Here is a 26,943-nt window from a genome sequence, read left to right as displayed (position 1 = left end):
GCCCACACTGATCCCTCTTTAAAATACCTACATCCCAAACAGAGTTAGTGCAAGCTCAGCATTCGGGAAACCCACGTGAGTTACCAACTCAACAAAAATACACGGCTCACCTCTAGGAAAACAGCTCACTCATCATATGCTGGGGAGGGCTACCTCTCTGCCCGCCTGTTCACTGACCTTTGGTTTCAGGCCTTGACACCAAAACACAAACAGATAATCAGAGAATATTCCAGCCCCCACACACACAGCCCTGACGGTGCCTCTCACTTTGCTTCTGATCTCTCGCCCTTTCTCTGAGCTTCCCCCTACCCCACCTGCTTCCTCCTGCCCCAGCCCCTGCCTAGAGGCACCCAGTGGGTCTCGCAATCCGGAGAAATGTGTCAGCCCTGTCTTTGGGCTAATCTCCCTGTGTTTATTCTTGCTGTCACAACACCTTCTTGTCTCCTCATTCAACTCGGGAAATAAACATTCCCTGTAATAACACACAGACGGGCCAAGAGCAGGGCACCAGGACAGCTAACAGGTAACGCGATGTGTCGGCAGTCCACAGTGCAGCAAGTTCCAGGTGGTCACCAAAGAAGGGAGAAGATCATTCTGCGAAGAGCACCTTCCTCTGGGGACAGTATCCTTTCAGGGTCCCCAGGGGCACGCAGCTCACTTGGCAGTTTGCCTTTTGGATTTCTGCTGGGCCTCTGGACTTGGGCGTGAACTCATCTTTCTGCTCAGTCCTGAAGAGGTCCTGCGCCCTCCAGGGTAGATCCAGGTGTGAGCGTTTGATCTGAGGAGAGAGAAGAGCTTGCAGCAGGTGGACACAGGGCTGGGGAAGAGGCAGGTGGACCTGGCAGCCCCTACATCTAAGCTCCATGTTGCTAGCTGAGGGGTCACCCCCCTGAGCAGCAGCAGTCTGTGCCTGCCTGCATCCTCTCTCTCTGGCAGATGCACAGTCTTCTCTGCTGGTGGTGCAGAGAGACGTTCACCCTGGCTGGACACCTCTAGCCATGCCAGCTTTCCTCCTCTGATCCTTTGTGGGGGACCAGGATCGCCTTCCCCTTCTCTCCAATGTTCCTTGGCATAGGGATTTGGTTGCCTGTCCTTCCTCTCCCTTCAATGATTTTTCTCAGCTCCGACTCTGGTCCCCACAAAGCAGACGGGATTTGACACGTGGCTGTCCCATCTCAAGAGCACACAGCAAATCTGATGATGGTACTGGGGAGGCTACGGCTTCGCTTGGTATAATCCCGCTTCCCCACGCCACCCCGTGGTAAATCCAAGCCTATTAAGGCTGTACCTGTTGTAACTTGTCTTCAGAGAGTTGTTGTTTCTGCTGTCTGTGTGGGACCAGCATGGCCTGCGTGGTTGTGACAGAACTTTCATCTGCTGACAGACGGAATGAAATAAAAAGTAAATTCAAGCCAGTAAATTAGGAGGTAACATCAGAAAAGCTTTTCCACTAATGAGAGGAGAAGACAGGCTTTGCCGTCAGCACGTTGCACAAAACCTTTGCCCAGACAGAAAACAGTTCTCAGGGTGAGGAGGTAAATGAAGAAATTCATGTGGAATTTAGAGGAATATCACTCCATCTGCTAGTTATGGAGTGGCTCCACAAGTTTGGGGCCAAGGAAAAGATCAATTAAACCGTGATTTGTTCCACATTTAGTAAAATAAATGGCTTAAAAACATGGCATGAAGGGACGTCTCTCTCAGCTGCAGAGCACTGGCCATTGGAAACAGGAGGCAACGTCAGAGGAGGATTTTCTTAATGCCTTCCATGACTAGCTGTAACCGCATCCCTTCCTGAGGTTGCATAAGCCCAGCTTTTGGTCAAAATCCTCTCCTTCCTCCCAAACACTAATGCAAAACAACCTCTAAAAACAAATGCATCAAGGGAGAAAGATCAAGCTACCAGTTCATGTCCCAGAAATCACTGACGTCACCTGAACGTGCTAAACATTGCTGCATGATGGCAGCGTGTGCCTATGGCTGGCAAAGGCACTGAGGTGGCTGATAAGTGAGACGTCATTTGGGGAAGTGAAAGTGCCTGAGATTAGCAGTTGCTGTGAGAACCAGCAGCAGCAGGCAGGGGGATGAGCACAGATGTCCTGCCTGGTTTTGGGGTAACAGTCTCATTTTACTAAAGACACTGATGCTGCAGCAGCCCGTTCCGGCCATCTCTAACCCGAGATGTCTGGGCTGCCTCATTTCCCAGAGCACCAGGCATCACTGTCCCTTGCACAGAGCTAGGAGAACCTCAGCAGGTTTCATCTGGCACCAGGAGTCTGAACAAAGTGGCCTTACCGTGATAGTTGAAGGGGATGTGGCTCTCCCGGTGGCTCCTGCTGTCTGCCATCACCCTCTGGCTCTGGCGGGGCGGCTGATAGTCTGCCTGCTGCGTTGTGCTGAAGAAACGGGAGCCTGAATGCTCATCTCCCAAGCAGACATTGCTTTGATGCTTCAGCAAGTCAGGCTTCGGTGCGAGGTTCCACCTGTCCGTCTGGAGAACACAGGAGCTGTTTTAACTGAAATGAGCTCTAGGTGGGAAAGGCACCTGTTGCACATTACACCCTGCAGAGCCCAGCGTGAGGAGGGGAGAAGGGACAACAGCATCGCCTTTAGGTGCCAGAGTAGTGTACATAAAAAAAGAGAGGGTCTCCACCAGAGAAACACCCGCACAGCAAAGCTGGGAACAGACCTCTGGGTAGGAGAGCTGCGTAGTAGTAATTTTTGTCAACGCTTGATTTCTCTCAGGGTCTTCATCACCTCTGGGGATGGACGAGGCATTTTTGTTTGGACGGACAATAGTTACAGGCTCTGGCAAAAGCAAAAGTGAAGGATGTCAGAGCACTCCAGTCTCTGAAGAAGCTGTAGCTACAGCAGCTTCTCCCCATACAATAGAGCACAGGAATGAATACAGGTATTTAACCTGCCAGGGAAGTGGAGGGAGGATGACACAGAGCCTCACAGTGACAACACTGGTGCTGAATACAGAAAAACTATAAAACATTAAAAATATAAAATTATATACATATTATATGAATGTATTATGTCTTTATCTATGATTATATCACTGAAACCAAGTGATAAAACCTACTGTTCAGCTTGTCATAAACCTCAGTAGCGGTCTGTACTGCATGTCGCAGACTTACCCTACCTAGATTGTGCGCTGGGAAGAGCTCTGACGTCCAGGTGGAGAATCTGGTGCGACCGTCCCCCAGCTGCAGGTTTGTGTGGTAGATCTGGGAGGCAGCAAGTTCCTTGTCATAGGCTCTGCAAGATACCAGATACAAGCTGTTTAACGAGCAATGTTCACCAGAAAGAACAGTTCCTGGGGATGCCCGTCAGGTTCTTCTGCTGGTACCTGTGTGTCCTCTTCTCTGGGGCACTGTAGGCATGTTTCTGCTCGCTCAAAGATCCACTGCTTCTGGGATCCCCAAATTTAATACGAGACGTGTACTGAAGGGAAGCCAAGAGAGCTACAGAACAGCCACTTAAAGCATAATCCCTTTTTCCCCCCTCACTGTCTTTCCACCCATCTGGTTTTCCCTTGCACAGATCCCACCCCTTTCGGGTCATAATTCAACATAGGAACGTGCTGCCCTTTAACTGTGTCTTGGTCCTCCCCAAAACCATGCTGTTACCTTTTCACTTGGCTTTGCAGGTGGACTCCATTCACCCTTAAACTGTGCTTGGTAAGAAGTGTCGTAATAGGACCGTCCATCCGCTTTAATAGTGGGAAGAGATCCTGCCAAACAGCCAGAGGGGGAAATAAATGGTGTTATTTCTAAATATGCTCTATTTACCCTTATAAGGAAATATTAATGAGCTGCCATCTCGAGGCAGCCACTCTTTTAGCATTTTACTACTCCTGAATCCATCGGGCACAGTGAAATGGCAAAGCAACTAACACCAGACTGCAGCAAGGTGGGCTGCAACGCTGCAGAATGTGGATGCGGCGCATCAGAAGCGATGCAGCTCCAGTGTGAAACCGCAGCATCCGAGGAGAGCGGAATCAAAGGCGACAGCTGGAAAGGCTGCACAGCAACAGCTGGGCTGGCATGTGCCTCTAGTTAGTGCTATTAACTTGCTTTATGAGCATCAGGTTTACTCGGCTATAAAAAAGAGAAAACAAAATATCCAAATCGTTCTAACAACTTTAATTTCTCTCAGCATGACTCTGAGCGGAGCCACCGAACCTCCCGGTGCAGCACCGAGGTCTACGGGGAAGGTCTGCTGGGGACAGACAGGTCTGTCACACAGCTCACCCCTGCGCGACTGCCATGGCCGGGCAGCGGGCCGGATCGCGTGTGCTGGGTACGAGACGGTGTAGACGGATGGAGGGAGCCTTATTTTGTCCCTGTCTCCACAAGGAATGTTATCCTCCTGTTTCTTGGCCGTGGGCAGGGGCGCTCTCTGAAGGGGGAGGTGGGGACAGGGGAAGCGTTCCCTCGTCTCCGAGGTGAGGATGCGAATGCGGGGGTCTGTGTGCATGCGGACATGCGACTTTGGGGGAAAAAATGGGGGCACCAGCTGCAGGGGCCTCTCTGGAAACGCCAGGCGAGTTTCTGAACAGGTTCTCCCACCGCCACCCCCAGCCGGGCCCAGCACCTGCCCACTGCAGGGCAGCGGGGCCGGCGGCTGCCTGTGAACCCCCCAGAAAGGGGGGTACTGGCTGTGAGAAAATGGTTGACGGGCGCTTTCCGGGGCCCAGCGCTCAGCCCCCAGCCGAATGTGGGACGCCTTCAGGAAGGGAATGCCTGTGAGGGGAGCCGGGATGGCCGGCACTGCGCAGGCTGCCATGGCCGAGCATGCGGGATGCCTCAGTTGGGCTTCAGTAGCCGCTAGGCCGCGTCGCCATGGCGACGGCTCCGCTGCCTTCCCGGCGTGCCCCACGCCAGCGCCAGGTGGGCCGTGAGCGCCGTGACGTCACACCCCGGAAGCGTTGCTATGGCGTCGGGCGGCCTCAGCGGCCTGGTCGCCGCGCTGGAGGCCTACCGAGGCCGGGACCGGGTGGTGAGTGGCGGGAGCGGCCCGGTGGGGTCCTGCCTTGTCCCGCACGACCGGGTCCTCACCGGGTTGTGCCTCCGCAGGTCCGTGCGCTCTGCTATGGCTGTCAGCTGGCGGGCGGGGCGCTGGCCGGGTCACAGGCCCCACCGTCAGGGCTGCCCGGGAGCCTCCTGGCCGTGTCGGCTCAGCTGAACGCCGCCCGCACGACCCTGCGCCTCTTTGACGACTTAGCCATGCTCAGCTACAGCTGCAGCTACGGGTTGGGCCCCAAGGTGAGCATGGGGCACAGGGTGTAGTGACAGTCTTCCCGGCCATGCCGCAGGCGCCAAGGCGTGTCCCCCGTGCTCCCTGCAGGACGAGGATGGCCTGGTGCGGGGACTGTCGGTGCTCAGCAACCTGGCTGACCAGCTCTACTTCCCCTGCGAGCACGTCGCCTGGGCGGCTGACGCCGGCATCCTCCGCGTCGGCTCTCAGAAGTGGTGGACTCTGAGCACAGCCCTCTGGGCTTTCTCCCTGCTCCTGGGCATTCTGCGGTAAGGCTGGCTGGGGGGCCACAGGCAGGAGAGGGAATGAACCATGTTCCCTGTATTCAGGCTAAAATGAAGCCGCTCCTGGCTGCAGAAGGCTAAAGAAAAAAACCTGTCCTTCAGTGCTATAGGAGAAATAACTCTGTTCTTTTCAGATCCCTAAGAATCTTGTTCCAGTTAAGAAGAAAGCTGAGGCAGCACAAGGGGTATGATTTCCCTCCTTGGCTATACAGCTATTTTAACACAAACATATCTCTTCTCACTTGTGAGCTGTCACTAATTATTACTACGTTACGGGCTATCAATACTATTACACTTGCTTCCAGCAGTGCATCTTCGCCTCTGAGTCAAAAGGAAATGAAAGCCCGAGTGAAGGCTGAAGTTCTGAGCGTCCTCTCACACATGGCGGATCTCTCCAACGCAATCCACTGGCTGCCTCCAGGGTTTCTTTGGGCTGGACGCTTTCCTCCATGGTTAGTAGGTCTTCTGGGGACCGTTTCTTCCCTGATTAATATCTACCAGGCATCTCGAAGAGGAGATTCTGAAGCTGTATAAACCATAATTAAGCTTCAGGAGCCCAGTTTTTGCACGGTAAAAACGCCTTTAGTGAGGCAGAGTGTATGTGTCCCTGGTGTTGATGATTGTGATTCCACACGTCCTGTAATTGGGACTGTAGTCAAGATGTTTATCACAGAGAGGATTGTTTGCAGTTAACAATTTTTATCACTCTTCATCAGAGAAGTCTTTCAGGCGAATCCTCTGGAAAAATCAAGAAATCTCCTAGGATTGGTAAAATAGAAGGGTAAAAAAGGCACTTCCTTCCTTCCTTCCTTCCTATGTCCCAAAAAGACAAATGCAACCCTCCAGTCTTCGCTGTCACTTAAAAGCGCACAAAGCCAGCATTGGGCAGAGAAACAGCCGTGGTTCGGTGACGCAAAAATTCTGAGGGACGGATCCTGCAAATTCGAGCTGCAGGCTCAGCGCTCGGTGCCTCCTCTGACCCAGGAATTCGTGGCGGTTTCTCCCTCAGATGTTTGGGTGTTTGAGCCCAGAGCAGATGCCCCAAGCCTGGCCCAGGGAGGCTCCTTGGGTTATTTTGGTTGTGACGGTTGTTTTTCTCTAGAAAGAAACAGCGGGTGCGAGCAGTGCCTTGCAAAGCTTTCTTCTAGTCTGTACCGCTCATTTAAGGAGAAATACTGGAAGCTGAAACTTCCCAGTTAAACCAGTAGCAGGGCTGAGCCTCCAGCTGTGCCTTTACGGAATGCCACCGGGTGGAGCTCTTCCACCAGGCTCTGGCAGAAGCCAACGGACTGATTTATTTTTTTTTTTTAAATAAAAAAAAAAAGCAGCAAATTTCTTAATCACCTTTCAAAGGACCAATAAAGCGATGCCAGGATGAGTTTTACAGTTCTGTTTCTAGGCGGTGCCAATAATAAACGAGATGAATGCTTCAAAGGTGGCCTTGAGCGATCGTTGCTTCCGATAACTGGATAAATGTTCTTTATCTGGTTCTAGAAAGCTCCAAAGGGTGCCGAGGCCGCAATAAAAAAAACCCACACATTTCTGCTGCGTTGGCTGCAGCTCCCCGTGTGCTACCAGCCGTCCTCCCAAAATAATTCCAAGCACCTGACTAACTGTCATGGAAATGCGCCTTTTGAAAACAGTTCTGCTTAGCCTGCGCGGTGCTGGTGCTCTCGGCAACGCAGCGTGACATGGACCCCATTTCCAGGTGGTTTGAGCTCTTTTTTTTTTCCTGTTGTTTTTGGCCCGGACACGTGAAACTCTCTATCTCCTGCCTGCGTTCAAAGAGCAGAGCGAGGTCTTGATACTCTTCATCCTTCCCCCTGTCCCGGCTGTTTATCTGGACCTTCACCCCACCAAGTGCCACGGGGGGGTACCGTCCTGACTGCGCTCAGAATTTGAGGTCAGATTTGAAGGTTTTTGGTACAACTCGGGGTGTAGGCAGGCGTTACCCGGAAAAGACTCTCGTTTTTTATCTTTAGTCAGGCTTCAGGTCGTGTGCCCGAGCTGGTACCCGCTGCAGCGGCTCCTGCTGAAATTGAGTGGGTTTTTAATAAAAAATAAATCGGATTCTATCTCTTTGAATTCTTAAACCGTGTTAAACCCTTCCTTCAGGACACTCTCTCCCGCTTAGCGTGGGACAAGGTGGAACTAAACACCATTTAAAACCAAAACCAAACCCCAAACACACACGCCTCTGATGCCAAAGTGGTAAAACTAAACCGGGCTTTTAATTTTCACCTAGGGAAAGGACGCTGTGAACTGGTCTAAAGCGCGTTTGCTTCATCCGCTTCTGCTCCTCCTGAGAGATTTTTAAATTGCAGCCGGGGAAGCGCAGGACAAACTGAAACGTGCCAAGATGAAGCAGAATCGGGTCATTCAGAACTCCTGAAATTCACGTTTTCCGTAGAGTGGCTCTGATCCCCACTGACACAGGTATTGAAGCACCTCTGGTGGCTGCTGCTGACTGTCCAGGGAAGCACTCACTCTTTTTGAGCACAAGACCTCACGCGGGCAGACCCGATTTTCCCAAAACCTAGGGGTTTTTTTTAACTTTTTTCTGCTGCGGCCACCAGCCCAGCCCAGCCCAGCTCCCTCTTTGCCCTGCGCAGGGAAACATTTGCTGAGCAGGGACGGTTTGTTCCGGCCGTGACCTCCCTTTGTCAGCAAGGCCGTTAGCGGCTGAGCTGCTGATTCCAGCTCAGAACCCTGACTCCGGCTTTTATGGCCCCTTTTATGGCAGGCTGACGCCATCACGGGCGCCGCCGGGCGGGAAGGGGTTAAGGGGCGGCGCATGCGCACGCCCGCCCGCCCCCCCTCCGGCTCCCATTCACAAAGAGCGAGGGGAGAGCGCTGCGGCAGCTGATTGGCTGCTGCGGCGGGGAAGGGGGCGGGGCAGGGGGCGGGGCCGGCGGCGGGGTGGCCACGCGGCGGAGGCGGCGGGGCGCGGCGGCAGAGCGGGCGGCGAGTGGCGAGTGCGGCGGCACCGGAGCGAGCTACGGCCAGGTGCGGGACAGCGGGGCGGGGTGGGGTGGGGTGGGCAGCACCGGGACCGCACGTCTCCCCTCTCCCCGGTGCTACGCGAGGCCGTGCCCTGCACAGGAGTTCGGTACGGGACCGCCCGGTGCCCCGGTCTGCCCTGGGGGAGGCCCCGCCGCTACGGGACGCCCGCTCCGAGCTCCACTTACCGGCCGGGTACCGTGCTCCCGTCGCCGTGCTCCCGCTACAGCCCTCCGGGGCGACCCCAGCTGCACCCCTGCCGGTCCCGGTGGCTCGGTCGGCGGGGTGGGGTGTCACGCACCTCCGGCCGCGCTGGCAGGTTTCACGCAGCTGGGGGCATCAAAGAAGTTTGGCCTTCCCGCTTTCCCCGCTGACTCTCCGGTTTCTCCTTTGCAGAGCAGCTTCACCACCATGTCCGTCAGCAGCCACGAGAACCGGAAATCCCGCTCGAGCTCCGGCTCCATGAACATCCACCTCTTCCACAAACCGGGCCACGCCGACAGCCTCCTCACCCAGCTCAACCTGCTCCGCAAGCGGCACCTCTTCACCGACGTGGTGCTGCGGGCGGGGAACCAGGCCTTCCACTGCCACCGGGCCGTCCTGGCCTCCTGCAGCCGCTACTTCGACGCCATGTTCAGCGGGGGCCTGAAAGAGAGCAGGGACGCCGAAGTCAACTTCCACGATTCCCTCCACCCCGAGGTGCTGGAGCTGCTGCTGGACTACGCTTACTCGGCCCGGGTGCTGATTAACGAGGAGAACGCGGAGTCCTTGCTGGAGGCCGGGGACATGTTGCAGTTTCAGGACATTCGGGACGCTTCGGCTGACTTTCTGGAGAAGAATCTCTACCCTGGGAATTGCCTGAACATGCTGCTGCTGTCCGATGCCCACTGCTGCGAGCGGCTGCTGGAGCTGTCCTGGAGGATGGCGTTGGCCAACTTCACCTCGCTCTGCAAGACCGAGGACTTCCTCCGACTGCCCAAAGACAAGCTGCTGGAGCTGGTGGAGAGCGAAGAGCTGGAGGTGGAGGACGAGACGTTGGTCTACGAAGCTGTTATAGGTTGGATCCGGTACGATTTGCCCCGACGCCATGAAGTTCTACCGGAGCTGCTGCGCTCCGTCCGCCTGGCCCTTCTGCCCGAGTCCTACCTGCGGAAGCAAGTGGCCTGTGAGAAGCTGGTGACCAGCCACAAACTGGGGGAGGAGATCGTGGCCGACGCCGTACGATGCAAAATGAAGATCCTGCAAAACGATGGGCTGGTGACGGGGTGCTGCGCCCGACCCCGCAAGGTCAGCCAGGCCCTCCTGCTGCTGGGTGGCCAGACCTTCATGTGCGACAAGATTTATATGCTGGATCATAAAACCCGTGAGATCATTCCTCGCGCCGACATCCCAAGCCCTCGTAAAGAGTGCAGCGCCTGCGCCATCGGGTGCAAAGTGTACATCACCGGCGGCAAAGGCTCCGAGAACGGTGCTTCCAAAGACGTCTGGGTTTACGACACCCTCCACGACGAGTGGGCAAAAGCTGCTCCCATGCTGGTGGCGCGGTTTGGCCACGGCTCCGCTGAGCTGGACCACTGTCTGTACGTGGTGGGGGGTCACACGGCAGTGAGCGGTGCCTTCCCGGCCTCTCCCTCCGTCTCTCTCAAGCAAGTCGAACACTACGACCCGCAGCTGGACAAATGGTCCTTGGTGGCCCCTCTCCGAGAAGGCGTGAGCAACGCCGCCGTGGTGGGAGCCAAGATGAAGCTCTTCGTTTTCGGTGGCACCAGCGCCAACCAGGAGAAGCTGCCCAAGGTGCAGTGCTTCGATCCCTGCCAGAACCGCTGGACGGTGCCCACCAGCTGCCCCCAGCCCTGGAGGTACACGGCCGCCGCCGTGGTGGGCAGCCACATCATCGTCATCGGGGGGGACACGGAGTTCTCCGCCAGCTCCGCTTACCGTTTCCACAGTGACACCTACCAGTGGTCCAAATTCGGGGACGTCACCGCAAAGCGCATCAGCTGCCGTGCTGTCACGTCGGGCAACAGGCTGTACGTGGTGGGGGGCTACTGCGGGGCCCAGCGCTGCAAAACGCTGGACTGTTACGACCCATCATCCGACACCTGGAGCAGCGTCACCACGGTGCCTTATTCCCTCATCCCCACCGCCTTCGTCAGCACCTGGAAGTACCTTTCTGCCTGAGTCACGGCGTGACAAAGAACCTGGAAGGTAAATAGTCAGGGATCAACCCGGGGCTCTTCTATAAAACCTTGTGCTGCAACAAGGGTTAAACCCCCCAGGGGCAGACGCACGTGGATCCAGAGTTGTCCTAGAGCCCTGTGCGAACATCAGCTCCAGAAACGTGCTTCCAGGCTGGTAGTTTGGGATCTAAAAAACCCTGCAGGAGAGAGAACGTCTCTTTAGGTGCTGAAATGCTGCGGGTAGAAGATTAGTGTAAATAACAGGACGCTTAACCTGGCATCCCAAGCCCTTCCACTGAGTCTTGGCCTATGCCAGGATTTTGGGGAATGCTCTCTGGGAGGATTGGGTGTCGTCCCTGGTACAGAAAGCTCGTGGAGCCGGTGGTTGTGTTAAGGGGCAGGCTGTCTGCAGGAGCTGGGGGAGACCGCACGGTGCCAGGGGGGGACTGGTGCCGCTTTTAGCGCAGCCTCCTCCTCCTCCTCCTCCTCCTCCTCCTCCTGGTGCCACGGTTAATCTGCTGGTGGCACCCAAATGTCTTGTGGGACGCCAGGGCTGTGAGCTGGTGCCAGAACAAGATCATAGCTGGGATTTAGTCCCAGAATGGTTGGTAATTGCATTTGTAAGACAAACCCTGTCTACATATAAACACAGGGTTTCTCCGCTTCTAATTATTCTCTGGTGTCCCTTTCATGCCATTTTTTTTTCTTGCTGCACAGCCATAAACCTTTTAAAAATTTGCAACTGGAATGAAACCTTTCTAAAGGCTCTTGGCAGAAAAGATGCCAGTGCATCACAGATCCCCGCACAGGTTTCTCTTTGCATTCCCATTGCAAAAGATGTACTACCCAAATGAACTTGTGATAAAATATCCTGCGATACCTATAGAAAATTCTGGGATGGAGAGGGAAATAAGCAGCCGCCACTCCAGGACAGCAGCGTTTGAGGTTTTGAGACCTGGGGAGTTTTTGGGTTTGCTGCACGCCGGTGTCTCAATACTTTCTTCTGCATTACAGGCTTCACACCTGATTTTGCCAGTGTCTCCCTTCACCGAGGATCCAGAGGGAAGACATGGGCGACAGGAGCGCCTCCTCCTACCCAGCGAGTCTGTGACCTGTCCCGGATGCCAGCCCTCGTGTGGATCCCGTGAGCAGCAGCAGGACGGCAACGCGGCTTCGGCTTTGAACCGCTTCTGTAAATCCCCTTCCCTCGGAGCAGGGAGGGGACAAGCACGGAGGGACCTCCTTGGGCTGGCAGCTTGTGCTGTCCCTTGAGACGGCAAAAGGTTTCCACGTTTTCTCCTAACTCGCGTGATCTCAGAGCAGGAACCAGAGGAGTATTTTTTACTTCTTTCGTTTAGTATTTTCTTTTAAGTGATATTTAGTAGAAGCTCCTAAGTAACTGGCGGCAGGCTCTGGACCGTGCTGCTCTCTGCTGTGACTGGGAATGCTGGCAGCACCAGAGGCAGTTGCCTGAAATGTCTTAACACGTGACAGTACTTTGCCCATGGGCTGCTTCTGTACATTTATTAATTTTTTTTTATATATATATATCTCTACAGCAGTTGTGTGTGTTTATTACTCAGCCTGGAGCTGCTTCAATAAATCATCTGAATAAAATCCACCCTGGCCCTTGCCTGTTCTGTACGCTTCAGCCGCAACTTTTCCCAGCCCACACTTGAGAGAATGTTTAGCAAAAGAGCGAAGAGACTCCAAACCTTCATCATCCGGAGAGGGCTCGCCTCTTCCTGGATCTTTGTAACACAAGACTTGGGAAAGCTCAGGTTCCATACTTCCTTCCAGCTTTGAAGGACACATCAATCTGTTTAAAACTCCGAAGATTTTAGCCGTTCTCTGCCTTTATCCGGTCATCCTTTGTGAAGCTGCGTTTCCTCACTGCCAAAAAGAAGGGAGGAAGCACTGCTGCTTCTCTCCCCGAGGGCTGCGAGCTCCTGGTGGCGGGGGCAGCGGGAGGGAAGGAAAAGCTCTGCTAAGGCTGGGAGGAATGAGACAGGAGTGGGCACGGGCAGAGGAAAGAGGCACCAAAGGTGCAACCGACTGTCTCACCACAGCAGCACGGTTTGGGTGTGAGCCATCATTCCGTTTCAGAGTGAAATAAATCAATGTCACAACCCTTCCTAGCTGCTTGTATAGGCAAGAACTGGCAGGACTGGAAGGAAGCTGCCCTGCTGCTGGTGGCTGAAGCAGATAAACCGGCTTAATTTCCATCCCTTTTTCTGAGGCCTCTGCCATTCTCAGCCCCCAGGCCGGACCTTTTTCCCCATTTTTTACCCCCGCTGTGCCGCCCCTCCATCACTTGCCGAGCCCAAGGGGCGGCAGGGAGAGGAGCCCACAGCCTGCCCTGCAAACCCATAGAATCGTAGAATTACTTTGGTTGGAAAAGACCTTTAAGATCATTGAGTCCAACCATCCAGAGCTCCCAATGGCTCACACGCGACGAGTGCGTGCAGGCAAGGACACCCTGCGCCCACAGCCCAGGGGACAGTGACAGCCCAGGACACGGCCGGGATGAGGAGCCAGCAGAAAGCATCCCCGCTCCTGTCAGCGAGCCGGGAGCCGCCTCACCTTTATTCTACCTGCAGCTATTCCTGAGGGCGGGACAAAGTCCGACTTTTCTCAGCGAGTCGGGGGAGCGGAGGTTTCATTCATGGCCATTTGAGCAGCAGCTGTTTTATTTACGCTGCCAAGCAATAAGCCCTGGCTCCCGGCCCACATCCGCCTTTTCCAGCAGGGACAAAGTGGTTTCCAGCAGCACGGGGGCGGGGGGGGAGTGTGGAGAGCTCTGTCTGCCTCCCGCTCCTGGCGCTGGGGTGTCACCCGAGCTGCACTTGGGGGACATAGAATCATAGAATCGTCCAGGTTGGAAGAGACCCTTGGGATCATCGAGTCCAACCATCTACCCTACACTACAAAGTTCTCCCCTACACCATATCCCCCAACACCACATCTAAACGGCTCTTAAACACATCCAGGGATGGTGACTCAACCCCCTCCCTGGGCAGCCCGTTCCAGTGTCTGACCACTCTTTCTGTGAAAAATTCTTTCCTAATGTCCAGTCTAAACCTACCCTGTTGGAGCTTGAAGCCATTCCCTCTTGTTCTATCACTATTTGCTTGTGAGAAGAGACCAGCCCCAACCTCTCTACAATGTCCTTTCAAGTAGTTGTAGAGAGTGATGAGGTCTCCCCTCAGCCTCCTCTTCCTCAAACTAAACAGTCCCAGCTCCTTCAACCGCTCTTCATAGGATTTGTTTTCCAGGCCCTTCACCAGCTTCGTTGCCCTCCTCTGCGCCCGCTCCAGCACCTCGATATCTCTCTTGCTGAGCTCGAGGAGCCAGCGGCCCTGCTGCTGGAGCCTCCGTGAATCGTTTCCTCCTTCCAAACTATACCTGTATCTGCGTAGCAGATGATAGATTTCTCAGGGAAAACCGGCACTTCGAGCACACCTGGGCTTGGCCGCTCCGCAGCGGCAACAAAGGGAGCCGGAGCTGCCTTCCGTTGCCTTCATCTGCCTTTCAGCTGGCAGAAAGCCCCGCGCTGTCCCTCCAGCTGCACCTCCTCCTGGCAGGAACCGGCTCCCAGCACGGCGAGGAGCAGCCCTGGGGAAAACAAGACACCTTTTTTTGGTTTGGTTTTTTTTTGTTTTTTGTTTTTTTTCTGCACGGCACAGACCTGTTTTCCCAGTTTGACATTTCCACGCGTCGATCCAATCACTGCTTCTTCAGCGCCGGGGCCAGAAGATTCAGGCCAACTGGGCCACGGGTGAATTTGGCATTTGGTTACTGGAACAGAAATCATCCTGAGTTGATAGAATTAATTTAGAATCTCGATATAACTCAAAGTTAGGCCCCTCCTCCGAGCCCCGAACCCCGCTCCGTGGCTGCTCCCCTCCAGCTGCAGGAGCTGGACCCCAGCCCACAGTCACATCTGGAAGAGGCGACACAAAGGGGCAGCACCAGGCTCGATGCCAAAGCAACCTAAGCGTGACATCGCTTCTCCCGCGGGATGTTCCTCTCCTCACACAAAACCTGCAGGCCGCCACAGCCCGAGAAACTCACAGCATCGCACTGACCCGCCTCCCTCCTGGCCACAAGATGGACAACCAGCGTTGATTTTAAGTGAAATACGCTGCTTTTTGGGTGCGTAGCTGCATCCTGCTCAGCAGCCCCTGAGCGCCGAGACAGCACACAGCCTTTCTGCCTTCTCCGCTCGACGGGCAGTGCTGTTAACTGCAAAAACACAGCACAGCAGTACCTGAGAAATGCCCTTTTTTTCTGGCTAAGATCGGATATGGATCATTGAAGTGTTCCACAGCGCTCCCACCACGCTTCTAGCAAGGACCTGGAGTAGACGCTGCTGTCACGGTGACAATCCACAGCATCCCAGGGAAAACAAAGCACTAATTACACACAGTGTGAGCTCTGTCCATGACTTCACATGTTCTAGAAGGGGGAAAGGACATTTCACAGCTACCTGCCTGAAATCCCCTGAAGATTTTGCATCTGGGATAGCCTCGGGTCTAGCAAAACTGAATTTCAGTGAAATTCAGTGAAACACGCCGTGGAAAGGCACCAGCTGCTGCTCTGACATGGGAGAAGCACATCAGCGTGGATTTCTCATGCTCCTGCGTACACGGAGCCGTGTGACAAAGCGATGCCTGCCGTGTCTGAGCCTCCCGTGCGTGTGACACCGTCCCCGAGCCAGGGACCCTGCCTCGCACCCCCCAGCACTGCCAGCTCCAAGGGGATTTGGCTTTTATCCTCCGCCAGATCCCATGGGACCAGAAGCAGCAGACAATGCGGGCACCACACAATGACCGGACCCACACACCCCTTGTTCTCTTGAGCCCTGGCCCGGCCCCATCGCTGGGATGAGAAATTAAACTGGATTTGAGTCACTGGGGGGTGAGGAAAGGGAAAGGCAGAGAAGCAGCACATTCCCACTGTCGGAGCACACCGCGGAGCCAATATCCTCTGGGCGTGTTTGTCCTCCAGCATCTGGCTCCCAATGGATCTCAGATGCGCGTTATGGGAACCATCGGCCGCGTCTCGCCCACATGAAAGAGGAAGGTTTAGCATAAAGCTGGTCATTGCCTATGGCCTCGGAATGATTCATCCCAATAGAAAGAATGCGGTTTGGGTTTCGGGTTAATTAGCTACAGATTTTTGAGCGAGACAAGGCAGGGCGGAGCTGCTGGAATACTGGTATGAGGGAGTTAACAGCTCTTGAAGGCACCGCCACCCGCCCCGAAATCACACCCTGCCTGTGGCAAAGGGGGAACGCATCTCGCAGACGAGCATCCTCAAGGATACCCTCAGTCACGGTGTGCGCGATCACCAAGGGAACGGCTGCCCGGCTGTTGCGACAAGAACTGAAGCACAGCACAGAAACACCCGCCCGGGTGTGAACACCGTGGGCTGCACCAGCACCAGACTTCCAAGAGATGCAAATTCCGCCCCAGAGTTCAACTTTTCCCTGTGGAGCTCCAGGCTGTTCCCGGTGGGAATCCGCCCTGCAGGGATCCCTCTCAGCCACGCTAACCCTGGATCTCCCTGATCCCGGCTCTTCTGTCCTCCTAGAACCAACCCCTACTGGTCTGACACACCATTATGGCTGCAGGAGAGGACAACCAGATTAAGAAAATAAAAATTAAACCCACTGCTCCGGAAGCAGCTCCTCGTAACTTCTGTCCCAGACTGTCCCTTTCAGCCGTCCCCCCCATGAAATCACTTTGATCCCATTTCTTGCTGCTGAAAAATATTTAGTAATGAAGTTGCTCGCCTTGTTCTAGCCAGGGAGAGGGAGATGTGGAGGCGCACAGAGGCAGTGACCTCCAGTGGCCACCGTGGCCCAGCTCCCTGGAAGCCGAGCAGGCCAGGAGCAGATGGAAGGAATTTTCTCTCAAAGGCAGCGCAAGCAAAAGCTTATCCCCACACACGCCTTAAAATCTCATTCGCTAACACATCAGTCCGTTACTCCCCATAAAGATCAAGTCCTGTTTTAAACACCGGTGTGCCGAGGTGGTTTTGATTATTTACATACGTTGGAAAAAGTAGAAAAAACTAGTGTTTTCTCCAACTGAGTTCCAGTTTGGGTCGCAACCCAGATGTGAACCGCCTGAAAAACGCTGACTGTGTTCTACCGACTCCTGCACGAGGAACCCGGCTCCTCCGGGGATGCTCGGAGCTACACAGAGACTTATCGCTGCGCAAAGCGACTCCCAGAGATCCAAAACTGGCCGAGGGTTTCCCCTCAACGCAGGATTTTGACGATAAAAAATCAAATCTCTTCCTTCGAGAGCACCAAGTTCCAAGTCCTCCCACTCTCTCCCCAGTTTCGCATCTGTGCCAATCTCCAGAATTTTATTTGAGGCTGCGGCGTGCGGCCCGAGCTTGCCAACATGCCACGAGTGGGGATTTTTACCAGGAAACACAACTTGCCCGGTCTGGCGCCGGGAAGCAGAGCAGCAAGCCAGAGGCTGTGGGACGGCGCCGGGAGGGAGCCGCCGCTGCCAAATTGGCACAGGCACCAGAGAGAAAGTTTCTATTTTTGTTACACTCGTTCCAAACGGGAACCGATACCGGCTGGGACAGAGCCAGGCATGTCTCCGGCTGGCACCTACCTGTTAACGTAAGCAATTTAAGAGTTCATGCCTTCCCTGGTGCGCTGGGTTCAGGCAGTCGGAGCCCAGCTGATTTTTCCCTGGCGTGCTCACCTCGCCGGGAAGGTCTGCGGCCATCGCTATCCTCCGCTCAACACCTCCCAGGCTCCGTCCTCTCCTCTGGAAAACCCCGACTTTCGTCCATACGGCACGATATTTCTGGGTGGAAAATACGAAGCACGTGAGAAGTGGCTGCTGCTTTGATCTTTGGTTCAGATAGAAAAAAATATAAATCAAAATATAAATATACATAAAGGCAGTCGGTTTTTAAATGCTTTTTTTTTTTTATTGCTAGAAGTTGGTTTCAGTCCTATTGCAGCTCTGAAATCCTTCAGTGGGGAAACATTGCAATCATTGTAAAAATCATCATTTGGTGTGCTAAGATCAAGTTTACAATTAATCAAGAGTGCACAATTCAACAGAATATTAACATTCAACCATCGACTTTACAAATAAAATAAAGACTACAAAGATGTTGCTACTGCAGTATCAACAGTAAAGGAATTATTTACACTGTTTACACCCTAACAAAAAAACCAAAACCAAAGGCTTCCCCAACAAAATGGTCAATTTAACCATGGACCATGATTATTTATTTAAATCTTTACAGTGCAAGGTGGGCCTAGAAACCAGACCTAAGACTAAAGAGCGTCGAGAGAGTTCACAGCTCAGAGCGAGACGCACGCGGTTACGCCAACAGGATCCACTGTCGGGAGAGATTTCCTTCCAGGTCCAAACAGAAACGGAATTTGAAAGAAACTTTTCTAAAAGTGCTCCCGCTTCTTTCAGTATAAAAATATAAAAAAAAAAAAAACACACCAAAAAAACCAAAAACCTGGTTTATAAACATGGCACAAATGGCATGAACCAGAGCTCACGCAAACGGTGTCTGAGGGATAACGTGCTGACGGTAAATGATAAAGAGCCGCCGGCGGTTGCAAAGATCTTGGGTCTGGCCTCAAAAGAGAGCGCAGGGAAAATTCAAGGTGGTCAGGCAAGGATCGCACACACGTAACCTGGCGTCAAGGTTTTTGGTTTTGTTTTTTTTTTTTTTTCTTGTAAATGTGAGAACTGCTGGGGAAGACAACAAAAGGCTCCAAAACTCCCTTGCACGGGGGGGACACGACACACAGGGACAGCACTGAGCAGCACCGGGGAGCCTCAGCTCTCATTCTGCAGAGTTGAAAATAGAAGTGAAACAAAATAAGTATTTTTTTTTTTTTTTTAACCCTTTCCTAGTTTAAGTTTCAACTTTCATTGCAAATGCAAACGACAAACAGCAAGTTCCATGTACGCAGGATCATCTGACTATTACTCAGAAAGACAAAACTCCCCGCAAATTATTTAGAATTGCTCCTGCCTTTGCAGGAATGCGATTGCCTCGATGAGCAAGCGTCTCTAGAAATACCAATTCTTCTGCCTCGCACCGGGAAATGACTAATTAGCGATCTCAATTTGTGGGACACGCCACAACTACGATCCACAGACAGCACAGTTCAAAAGTAGGAAAGCATTTACGACAGGCGGGGGGGAGGGAGGGGGGGCAGATGTGCTTGGTACTATGGGACGTGGAGGGATCCTCAGTCCGAAATCGGGAAGGGAAAGGAGGAAGCATCCTTTACACGGGAGTTAAAATTGAAAATCAGAACCATAGAAGCAGCCTCTACGTCGCAACAGCACAATATTAAAAGGACAAACATGACGATAATTTTAAGGCTGTGACACAAAGCAAAGGCAGCGGCGGCAGCTCAAAGCTCGTGCTGGAATTTCCTCCACACCCCAGCTCAGAAAGGAGCCAAAAGGCACCTGGGAGGCAGAGAGTTTTGAACTGTCTAATCCTCAGATATCACTTAAAAGGAAACTTTTATCTGAGGTAATCAAAAAGTCAAATGGAAAGGATATGATTCAGAACCAACAGCAGGTTACTTAGCCCAGGACACAGCAGTATTTTGCAATCTAATTTGCTAGAAGAGTTACTTTTTCTAGGAAGGAGATTGGAGTCAAGAGTCTAAAACTCGTTCACTCAACCGGAGCGATAACAATTTCACAGACTCAGCTTTGAAAAAGCGAAGAGATGACCCATTATTTGGTTAAAGAAAATCCTTCCTTCCTTCCCTCAGCCTTCTACAAATAACATTACCACGCTTGGGTAGGGTAAACCCCGCGCTAGCGATGAGACATCCCAGCGTTTGCCAATCCTAAACGCTTCCCCACGCTGGGTGCAGGGTGAGGAGGAAGCCACGGGAACACCTGGTTTTCCCTCGCATGGTTTTCACCAGAGTGAAGGAAGATGCGGTCTCTATTCAAGGTGAAAAGCTTTCACAAAGCCACAGCTAGACATGTGGATTGAGGACAGATAATGACTTCGAAGGTAATTTCTCAGTTACAGATTAAAGACCCACATTCAAGGAGCTTTTGGGGTTCTGAACCAAGAGCCTGCAACGGTCCCGTCCGTTTGCCAATGGCCACAACTTATTCAAAGCACCGCTGACAACGAGTATTAAACCAGTTATGTTTAAGTTAAAACATTAAAAGAAATGAGACCTCACTGCAAACTTTATTTTCTGGATGTCACTGTTCTATATCCGAGTTCATTCATTGCACAGAAGAAGAAAGTAGCCAAATAAATCCCTTCAGTCCATAGAAAACTCTCTCCCATACTTTAGGACAGGCACAAAATTAAACTGTTTCCAAAAATTGTTTTCAAATACCCAGAGACATCCCTCTTTGGTTGAGGTGGTTTATTCCACTGATGCAACTTCACTTTAGGCTAAAACTCCTAAAAACCTGCTAATTTAAGGCAACGGGGGTATAGAGTTTTCACTAGGAGTGGCCCAAACCACAGCACAAAGGAGGGAACATACTGTGCATTCTTCACGCTTCACCGTATGCGTACGGGAGAAATTACACGGGTATTGGAGACGACTGGAGACTCCACATCACCGACTGAAAAATCAGTCCTGGATCCTGCTGGATCTCACATGCTGGCTTGATCAGAAGTTACATTCATTTTAAGAAGAATTCCCCTCCATTCCAACCCAGCTTTTAGGAATGGCAAAAAATGAATAGAAGGTAGAACTATGTTCTAACCATCATCATCATATCTCAACAATGTGAAAATCACTATGCTCCCCCCATGCTGTTTGCTGCAAATGTAGCCACTGATAACCTGCGTTAAATTCTGCAGTGCTGATGATTTACCAAGCAGTCCTTTGGTATTGTAGTGACGTGTGTCCAATTTCACAGTAATAATTCGTTGGGGGAGTATCACCACTCTGGTTTGGAGTTTCCTCTCATTCAGCTCAGCGCCACTGCTTCAGGTTTCCACCAACACCACTTGAAGACAACCACCCTTAAATCCACGGAGCATAACAGCAAGGAGCGCTTGCTCCATAAAACCAACAAAGTATTTTGTAGCTTATCTTTTCCCTCTCATACTGACCAGTAAATCTGGATTTTTCAATTTCTTTGCCACTAAGACAGCATCAATGATTTGAAGAGATCAACAAACTGCCATTGCTATGTGACTGGATGGAGAACTGACCAGGCATTCCATCCGCCAGCGCTAAAAATCACTTTAACTCAGGGTTAAAGATATAAGAAAAGCTATCATCGTGTTCAGAAAGGTATTAACCCAAGTTTAAGCTCGGAGATACTGATTTCTTTAATTCTGTAATAATACCCTCCAAACAATCTCTCCTGTGCACAATACATCTGACCGGTCACATTCAACATATATGGGAATACACATCCTTCGGTGATGTGTGTGATAGAAACACAGAGGGACGTAACAGAATACAACAAAAAGACTGTGCAAATTACTACAAAGGGAAATAATGCCTTTCGAGCAGAACACTTAATGTCATCACCATTCCATGATTAAGAACTGACCCATTTAACAAGAGGTATCAAAGCTGGTTTAGCCGTGAGCAACTAAACCAACACAGGTTTAGCTAAGAGTATTTTTTTTTTCCTTCCCCCCCCCTCCCCCCCCAAAATTTTAAAACCAAACAGTTCTTATTCCCTTCATTCCTAACACAGTGCTGCAGAGAAGCCTCTGCAGTAACAGCAGCTTTGATATCTTCCGGTACTTGGAGCAAAGTCCCAACAAGTTCACAGACAAACAAAAGATGCAGAAAATTTAGGATTAAACAAGACAATAAATTACTGCATTCAAACGCTTCTTGTACACGTCTTCAGCAAAGAACAAAATCCAAGTCTCTAAGTTCATTCGGAGTTTCGCTTGGGAACCTGTTCTGCTTTCACCAACGCTGAAAGTGAACCCAAGGAGACTAGGGACCCCAGTGCAAGCTGATGGCCAATGAAATGTACATTTAGTCCAACTCTTCATTTCCGTTGTGCATTTTCACATGTCCAACCCTTCGATCCACAGGCAGGTGGAGCTCCTGACCCCTGAAGACGCCGTTAAGAAGCTTACCTTCTCTCTTCCACTGTACCTGGCCACCAAGCATGTGCTCCACTGAGGAAACAGAGACTGTCTGGCTGCTCTGAGCGGGATCACAGTGTCTGTCACACCTGGCTGTAAGGAGACTGGCTTGGTAGTCAACTAGTTATCAACACACCGTTAGCCATTACCAACCATGAACCTGTGAAACAGGATGTAAAAATTCACAGCCATTTTGGGGCCTACTAAAACTTTTTACGTAAAAATCCGGGCGGTTCAACCATCATCTATAACAATTTACAAGACAGTGCCCACCAAGAGTGTACATTCTCCAAATAGAGCAAATTACAATCAGTGGCAGCATTTTAGTACGCTCTGAATTTATATACCCATGCCATGTGTCAATACGTTTCCGTGTTTGGAGGATTTAAAAGCAAATTGTTACTGCTGTGCCCTCATTCTGAGCTGCTGGCAGAGAAGCCAACAAAGTAGAACAGTAATCCTGGTCTGGTCCTCGCAAGAAGCAACAGGGCAGGGATGAAGAGACATCCACGTCAGGTCTCTGTCACGTTGAACACTGCGGCCTGAGTTCTTGAAACAGTCTATCAGCAGATTAATCTTTAAATGGAAACAATTAGAAGAAAATCACATCTTCTTTGCTGGTATCATCTTGCACATTTAACAGACTCGGCTGAGAGGTCACCAGGGTCTGAACGTGAACGTTATTGGGCTTGAATAGGTTCGCTGAGGCAGATGAAAGTGCTTCTGGCTGAGCATCTGTAGGGCTGTACAATTCTATAGAAAAAAAAAATAAAAATGGAAGAAAACAGATTCATGACACTGCACAGAGAGCCTGATGCATTTCCACGGACACGCAAGCTGGTCAAGACATACCTGGCTGGAATGCAGCGGTCTGGCTGCTTGGGAGGACTGGACTCGCTGAGCGTCTGCCTCTCAGGACACCCTCCTCTCGAGCGATGAGCCTCGGGGGAAGCAGCTGCTTCTGATCAACAGATGCTACAGAAAATAATTTACAAATTAGTGAGGCTAGCAGTACTTCACAAATTTCACTGTTTCATGCTGGGGCTCACTCTACTGAAACATTTGCATATCCAAGGAAGCTGCTACACCACAAAGAGCTAGTGCTTCTGTTGCAAGTTACATAAATTTTCTCTTCAGCTGCTTAGAGCATGAACACTTTCTCCCTCCTCTTCCTTGAGGAATTCCAATTCGGTTACTAGCAGCCCCTGGCGACCGCAGATTTAAAACCTAATATTATAAAGCACAGTTGAGAAAAAAGTCTTTGTCCTTCACATTCAAATAGCAAAGAACTGTGATGAACTTTTGTCTCTGCTCTCCATCTGTCTCACAGCTGCTCGGCAGCAGGGTACATGGATTCTGGTGCTGTGGCCTGTCAGCTTCTTGATTTCAACAATAAAAGCAATTCATGAAATGGTTACTCTGGATCCAAAGAGCTCTTCTCAGTGCGCATTCCTTACACATCACAAAAAACCAAATTCAATACACAGCTATTTTGCCTCTGGTACAGAAAGTCTTGTTCCATTTTATTCTAAGATCTACATATGGGCACAAGCAGCACGCATCCCACTAATGCTCACGAGAGAACAGAGACCGATGTATTTGTGTTTTATACCTTTCATATAAATTCCAGAAAAACACCATTAAGTACATTTCCACTGCAGAGATCATTATGTAAGAGCTATTAAAAATAAACTTGGGGAGATGTGGTATTAGAGCTTTGTTTTCCCATTTACCAGCATTTGGGATTCAGGGTAAAAGGATATTAGGCTTCATTTACGTGCAAAAGCATAAGCAAGTTTGCAATTGTACTAAACTTTAGGCATGACAGGGACAGATGTTTCTACAACGTGCAAGAGACTTTCCCCCTCCCCTCCTGAGCCAGGTTTGGCCCTGGGTCCACCCTAGCAGTGTAAGCCCAAGCGAGGGGTAAACTTGCCAAGTCTGAATCCTATACAAAGCTAAAAAGATTATTTTGTAACTTAAAATTATAGGCCATTCTAAGCTGGCACTAAGGCTATTTTAAGCCATAAAGTGGTTTTTACTGCGTCTGTCATTGGTAAAGATCACTGCTTTAGTACCTAACAGTTAGCAGCAGAAATTACACCATGGCAGGGCAACTGTATTTTTACTTGCTTCTATTTCTGACAAAATTAGCCCCTTTCAATTCTACAACACACACAGCGTCTCGATTCTGGCCTGGAAACCTGTATTTAATGACCGACTCGTGCTAAAGGCATTGCATTCAGTGTTATTACAACTCTGGACAGATAGTGAGAAAAGGTTACGGCAGCCCTAAAACACTTCACTCGTGCAGAACAAGCAAAACATTTGCTCTTTTCCTTTACCACTGCAGTCGGGCAGGAAGATTTTACATCCAGGTTTACAAACTCTCACCATCATTCTGTCCTGTTGGATTACAGAACTCCATTTTCAACATTACCCCTTTAGGCTATATTTCCATTTTAAATAGTATACACATGTAACTCCTAATTTAAGGATTTTAAGAGCCCACTAGCTGCAGTAAGCACACTAACAATTTGTAGCATATTAATTTCTGAGTTCCACATGGTTAGCCAGAGGTTTAAACTACACCATTCCGTTTCCCTGTGATGCTGGCAGAGATCAGAAGCACATTTAAATACACTTACCTGAACTGTCCGTCCTATGAGATGCTTTGTTCTTCCCACCTTTCTCTTTGCTTCCTTTTGTAAAAGTGGCCAGTTTCGTAGGAATCTGCTGCTGGACGGCAGCTGGTTTCTGGATCTGATTAGTCGCACTCAGGAGATGTATTGGCACTTCGTTCTTCAGAGCAAGAACTGGACGATTCTCCAGGGTGGTACTGTCCCTCCGAACCAAGTCTGGCCGTTCCAGGTAATCCAGCCCGGAGACACTCACTCTCACAGAGGTTTTCGAGACAGGTGGAGATGATTCCACCCCTTCTCCATTGAAGCTCACTGAATGACTTAGCAACTGGTTCTATGTGAGGAAAAAAAAAAGGCATTGAAAGTCAAACGGGTATTTTCACCCTCTCAGACAAAACGAGGAGAGACCACCCTCACCCCTGAGAACAGAGAGCACTTTCTAGTAAAAAATGCAACAGGTTAGATGAAGCCCCAGGCAGGATGGCAAACGGAAGGAAGAGCAAGAGTATAAGTCCTTCAACAATGAAAAGAACCTCAGCAGCTCCAGACTGCTTAATATCGCACCTAGCAAAGGAAGGCAAAAGCGTACTGCATTAGGTGATGACAGGATGGACAGAAAGCGAGACCTTCAAGACAGTAACAAATGAGCCAATTTAATCAGACCCCAACCTTCACATTTTGAAACATAAGAAACGTTTTTAGAAATCAGCTGTATAAAACTACCAATGTAGCTGGTACACCTTCTGCAATCGCCTGCCTGCAACATGGCAGTGCCTGTATTTAAAAAATCTTCAGTCAGCCACGTTCAAAACTAACTTATTTTCTGTTTCTGTATTTTTAAAAAAAGAAATATTCTCATGTCTGGGTGGAATCTCACAGACACCAGGGAAGCGCCAAGCTCCGATCTCTCAGGCAGTAGCCATTACCAGCTATTTCAGATGATGGTTTAAGGAGCCCAGTAACAAGCAAGCATGGGTTAGAGGCAAGCAGGTTAACAGAAATAAAACTCCAAGAAAACCAATTCCTCACCTGTCCCATTTCTGGGGAGAACGTGCCCGACACTGTGCTCTGCTTCTTCAGCTTCCTTAGCTGATCGAGACGCTCTTTCTCTTTCTCGACCGCTCTCTGAGCCTCCCGCAGCCTCTCCAGGTCGTGCTGATAGGCCTCTCGCTGCCTCTCGAGTTCTTCCCGCTCCTGATTCAACTTTCCTCTCAGCTGCCGAGTCTCCTCTTCGCGCTCCTGCAGCCGAGCTTCTGTGCTTTCAAATTCCCGCTGCTGCCGACTCCTCTCCCGTTCCAGGCGCTGCTGCTCCAGCTTCAGCTGGCTCTGAAGTTTCTGTACGTTCATCAGTTCTTCTCTCTGTTTCTCAAAGTTCCGCTGTTTCTCCTGCTCCAGCAGCAGGTTGCCTCGTGTAGACTGCAGCCGATATTGCTTCTCCCGGTCCACCATGGCGGCTCGTTGCATCTCAATGTAGCTGTCCTGCTGAGATATCACTGCCTGGAGGGGAAAGGAGAAGCTCAGCATAAGGCACGTGGGTTCAAAAAACCATACACAGCAAAGAAAAAACAACAGCATCTACCAGATTAGATCACAGACACTTTTGTCTTCAAAAGCAGACGTAAATTCCAAGCCCATCGTGACTGACAATACTGAAGATGGCCAAGCAAAGAAGTTATGCTTATGTATGTCAAAACTAACGTTTCTTGCACCTAGAATTATTACTTTGAATCCAATCTGTCGAAATATCGCTGATCACAAGGTCACAGTAAAAACAACCAATGAACACACACGAGTATACCAACAACAATTTGAAGAGGAAATGAACACGGAGAGCAAATGGAGCTCAAAGCAGCCAAAGAATTGCATTTAAGTGAGCAGGAAAAAGGAAACAATTACTTCAGACAAGAGATCTAACACTTCCTTCAAAACACCAGACACAGTGTTTGTTTCCTTGAGTCTCAGGTCTTAAATTCTACACTTCACTAGCTTTAGGGGACATTTTCAAGGTAGCTCCTTCTGCACACCTGTATAAATTTTATTACATCCAATGCCTAACAAAACTCTTGGATAATAAATAGTGTTTTACCTGAAGACTGAAGAGCAACTGTAACAGCGTTTGTATCCTCTGGACCAGCTGAAGAGGAGGGGAGGCAGGGGGAGGAAAAAAGACATTAGACACTTGAGCAATGCTCTGTTTTAATACATTAAACTTTTTAATTTTTTTTTTTTTTTTAAAAGAGTGAACACAATTAACGTTATCTGTACAACACACCCAATGGAAGCGTGGCTACAAGAGTGCTCTAGTAGAACACATTAACAGGCAGTAGAGCAATATGCAAGCACGAGTTCTAGTGTATTAGTTCTTGCACAGATATAAATCAGTGCCCAGCAAATCTCCCCAGGATTCCAGGGAACAATCTTCATCATCAGTTTTTCTCACACGAGCTA

The 26,943-nt window shown here is 50.7% G+C and overlaps 3 protein-coding genes across 3 annotated transcripts in view; 1 reads left to right on the top strand and 2 right to left on the bottom strand.

The window, feature by feature from the left end:
- Positions 1-589: 589 nt before the first annotated feature.
- On the bottom strand, positions 590-4,794 carry SAXO5 (stabilizer of axonemal microtubules 5). Its single transcript, XM_074164025.1, has 8 exons — positions 4,260-4,794; positions 3,636-3,739; positions 3,356-3,450; positions 3,149-3,264; positions 2,690-2,808; positions 2,296-2,491; positions 1,289-1,374; positions 590-778 (listed from the first exon to the last, which is right to left on the bottom strand). The coding sequence occupies exons 1-8, from the start codon at positions 4,792-4,794 to the stop codon at positions 590-592; spliced, it is 1,440 nt and encodes a 479-aa protein (XP_074020126.1).
- Positions 4,795-4,850: 56 nt separating this feature from the next.
- On the top strand, positions 4,851-12,339 carry LOC141475512 (ectoderm-neural cortex protein 1-like). The gene is made up of 5 exons (XM_074163903.1): positions 4,851-5,273; positions 5,356-5,534; positions 5,684-6,005; positions 8,946-10,757; positions 11,744-12,339. Exons 1-4 carry the CDS (start codon positions 4,851-4,853, stop codon positions 10,728-10,730), a joined length of 2,709 nt encoding a protein of 902 aa, XP_074020004.1. The 3' UTR covers positions 10,731-10,757; positions 11,744-12,339.
- An 8,715-nt stretch (positions 12,340-21,054) lies between these two features.
- ARHGEF18 (Rho/Rac guanine nucleotide exchange factor 18) overlaps positions 21,055-26,943 on the bottom strand; it is a 45,963-nt gene continuing 40,074 nt past the window's right edge. The window contains exons 27-31 of the mRNA XM_074163757.1: positions 26,582-26,629; positions 25,525-25,992; positions 24,502-24,829; positions 22,706-22,828; positions 21,055-22,606 (exon numbers count right to left, since the gene is read on the bottom strand). Coding sequence (XP_074019858.1) covers positions 22,446-22,606; positions 22,706-22,828; positions 24,502-24,829; positions 25,525-25,992; positions 26,582-26,629 — 1,128 coding nt within the window. The 3' untranslated portion in view covers positions 21,055-22,445. The remainder of the gene's footprint in view (positions 22,607-22,705; positions 22,829-24,501; positions 24,830-25,524; positions 25,993-26,581; positions 26,630-26,943) is intronic.

The sequence above is a fragment of the Numenius arquata genome, chromosome 25 (genome assembly GCF_964106895.1).
Source record: "Numenius arquata chromosome 25, bNumArq3.hap1.1, whole genome shotgun sequence".
Taxonomy (NCBI): domain Eukaryota; kingdom Metazoa; phylum Chordata; class Aves; order Charadriiformes; family Scolopacidae; genus Numenius; species Numenius arquata.
The sequence above is the reverse complement of the archived record's forward strand: the minus strand, read 5'-3'. Positions and strand labels throughout refer to the sequence as shown.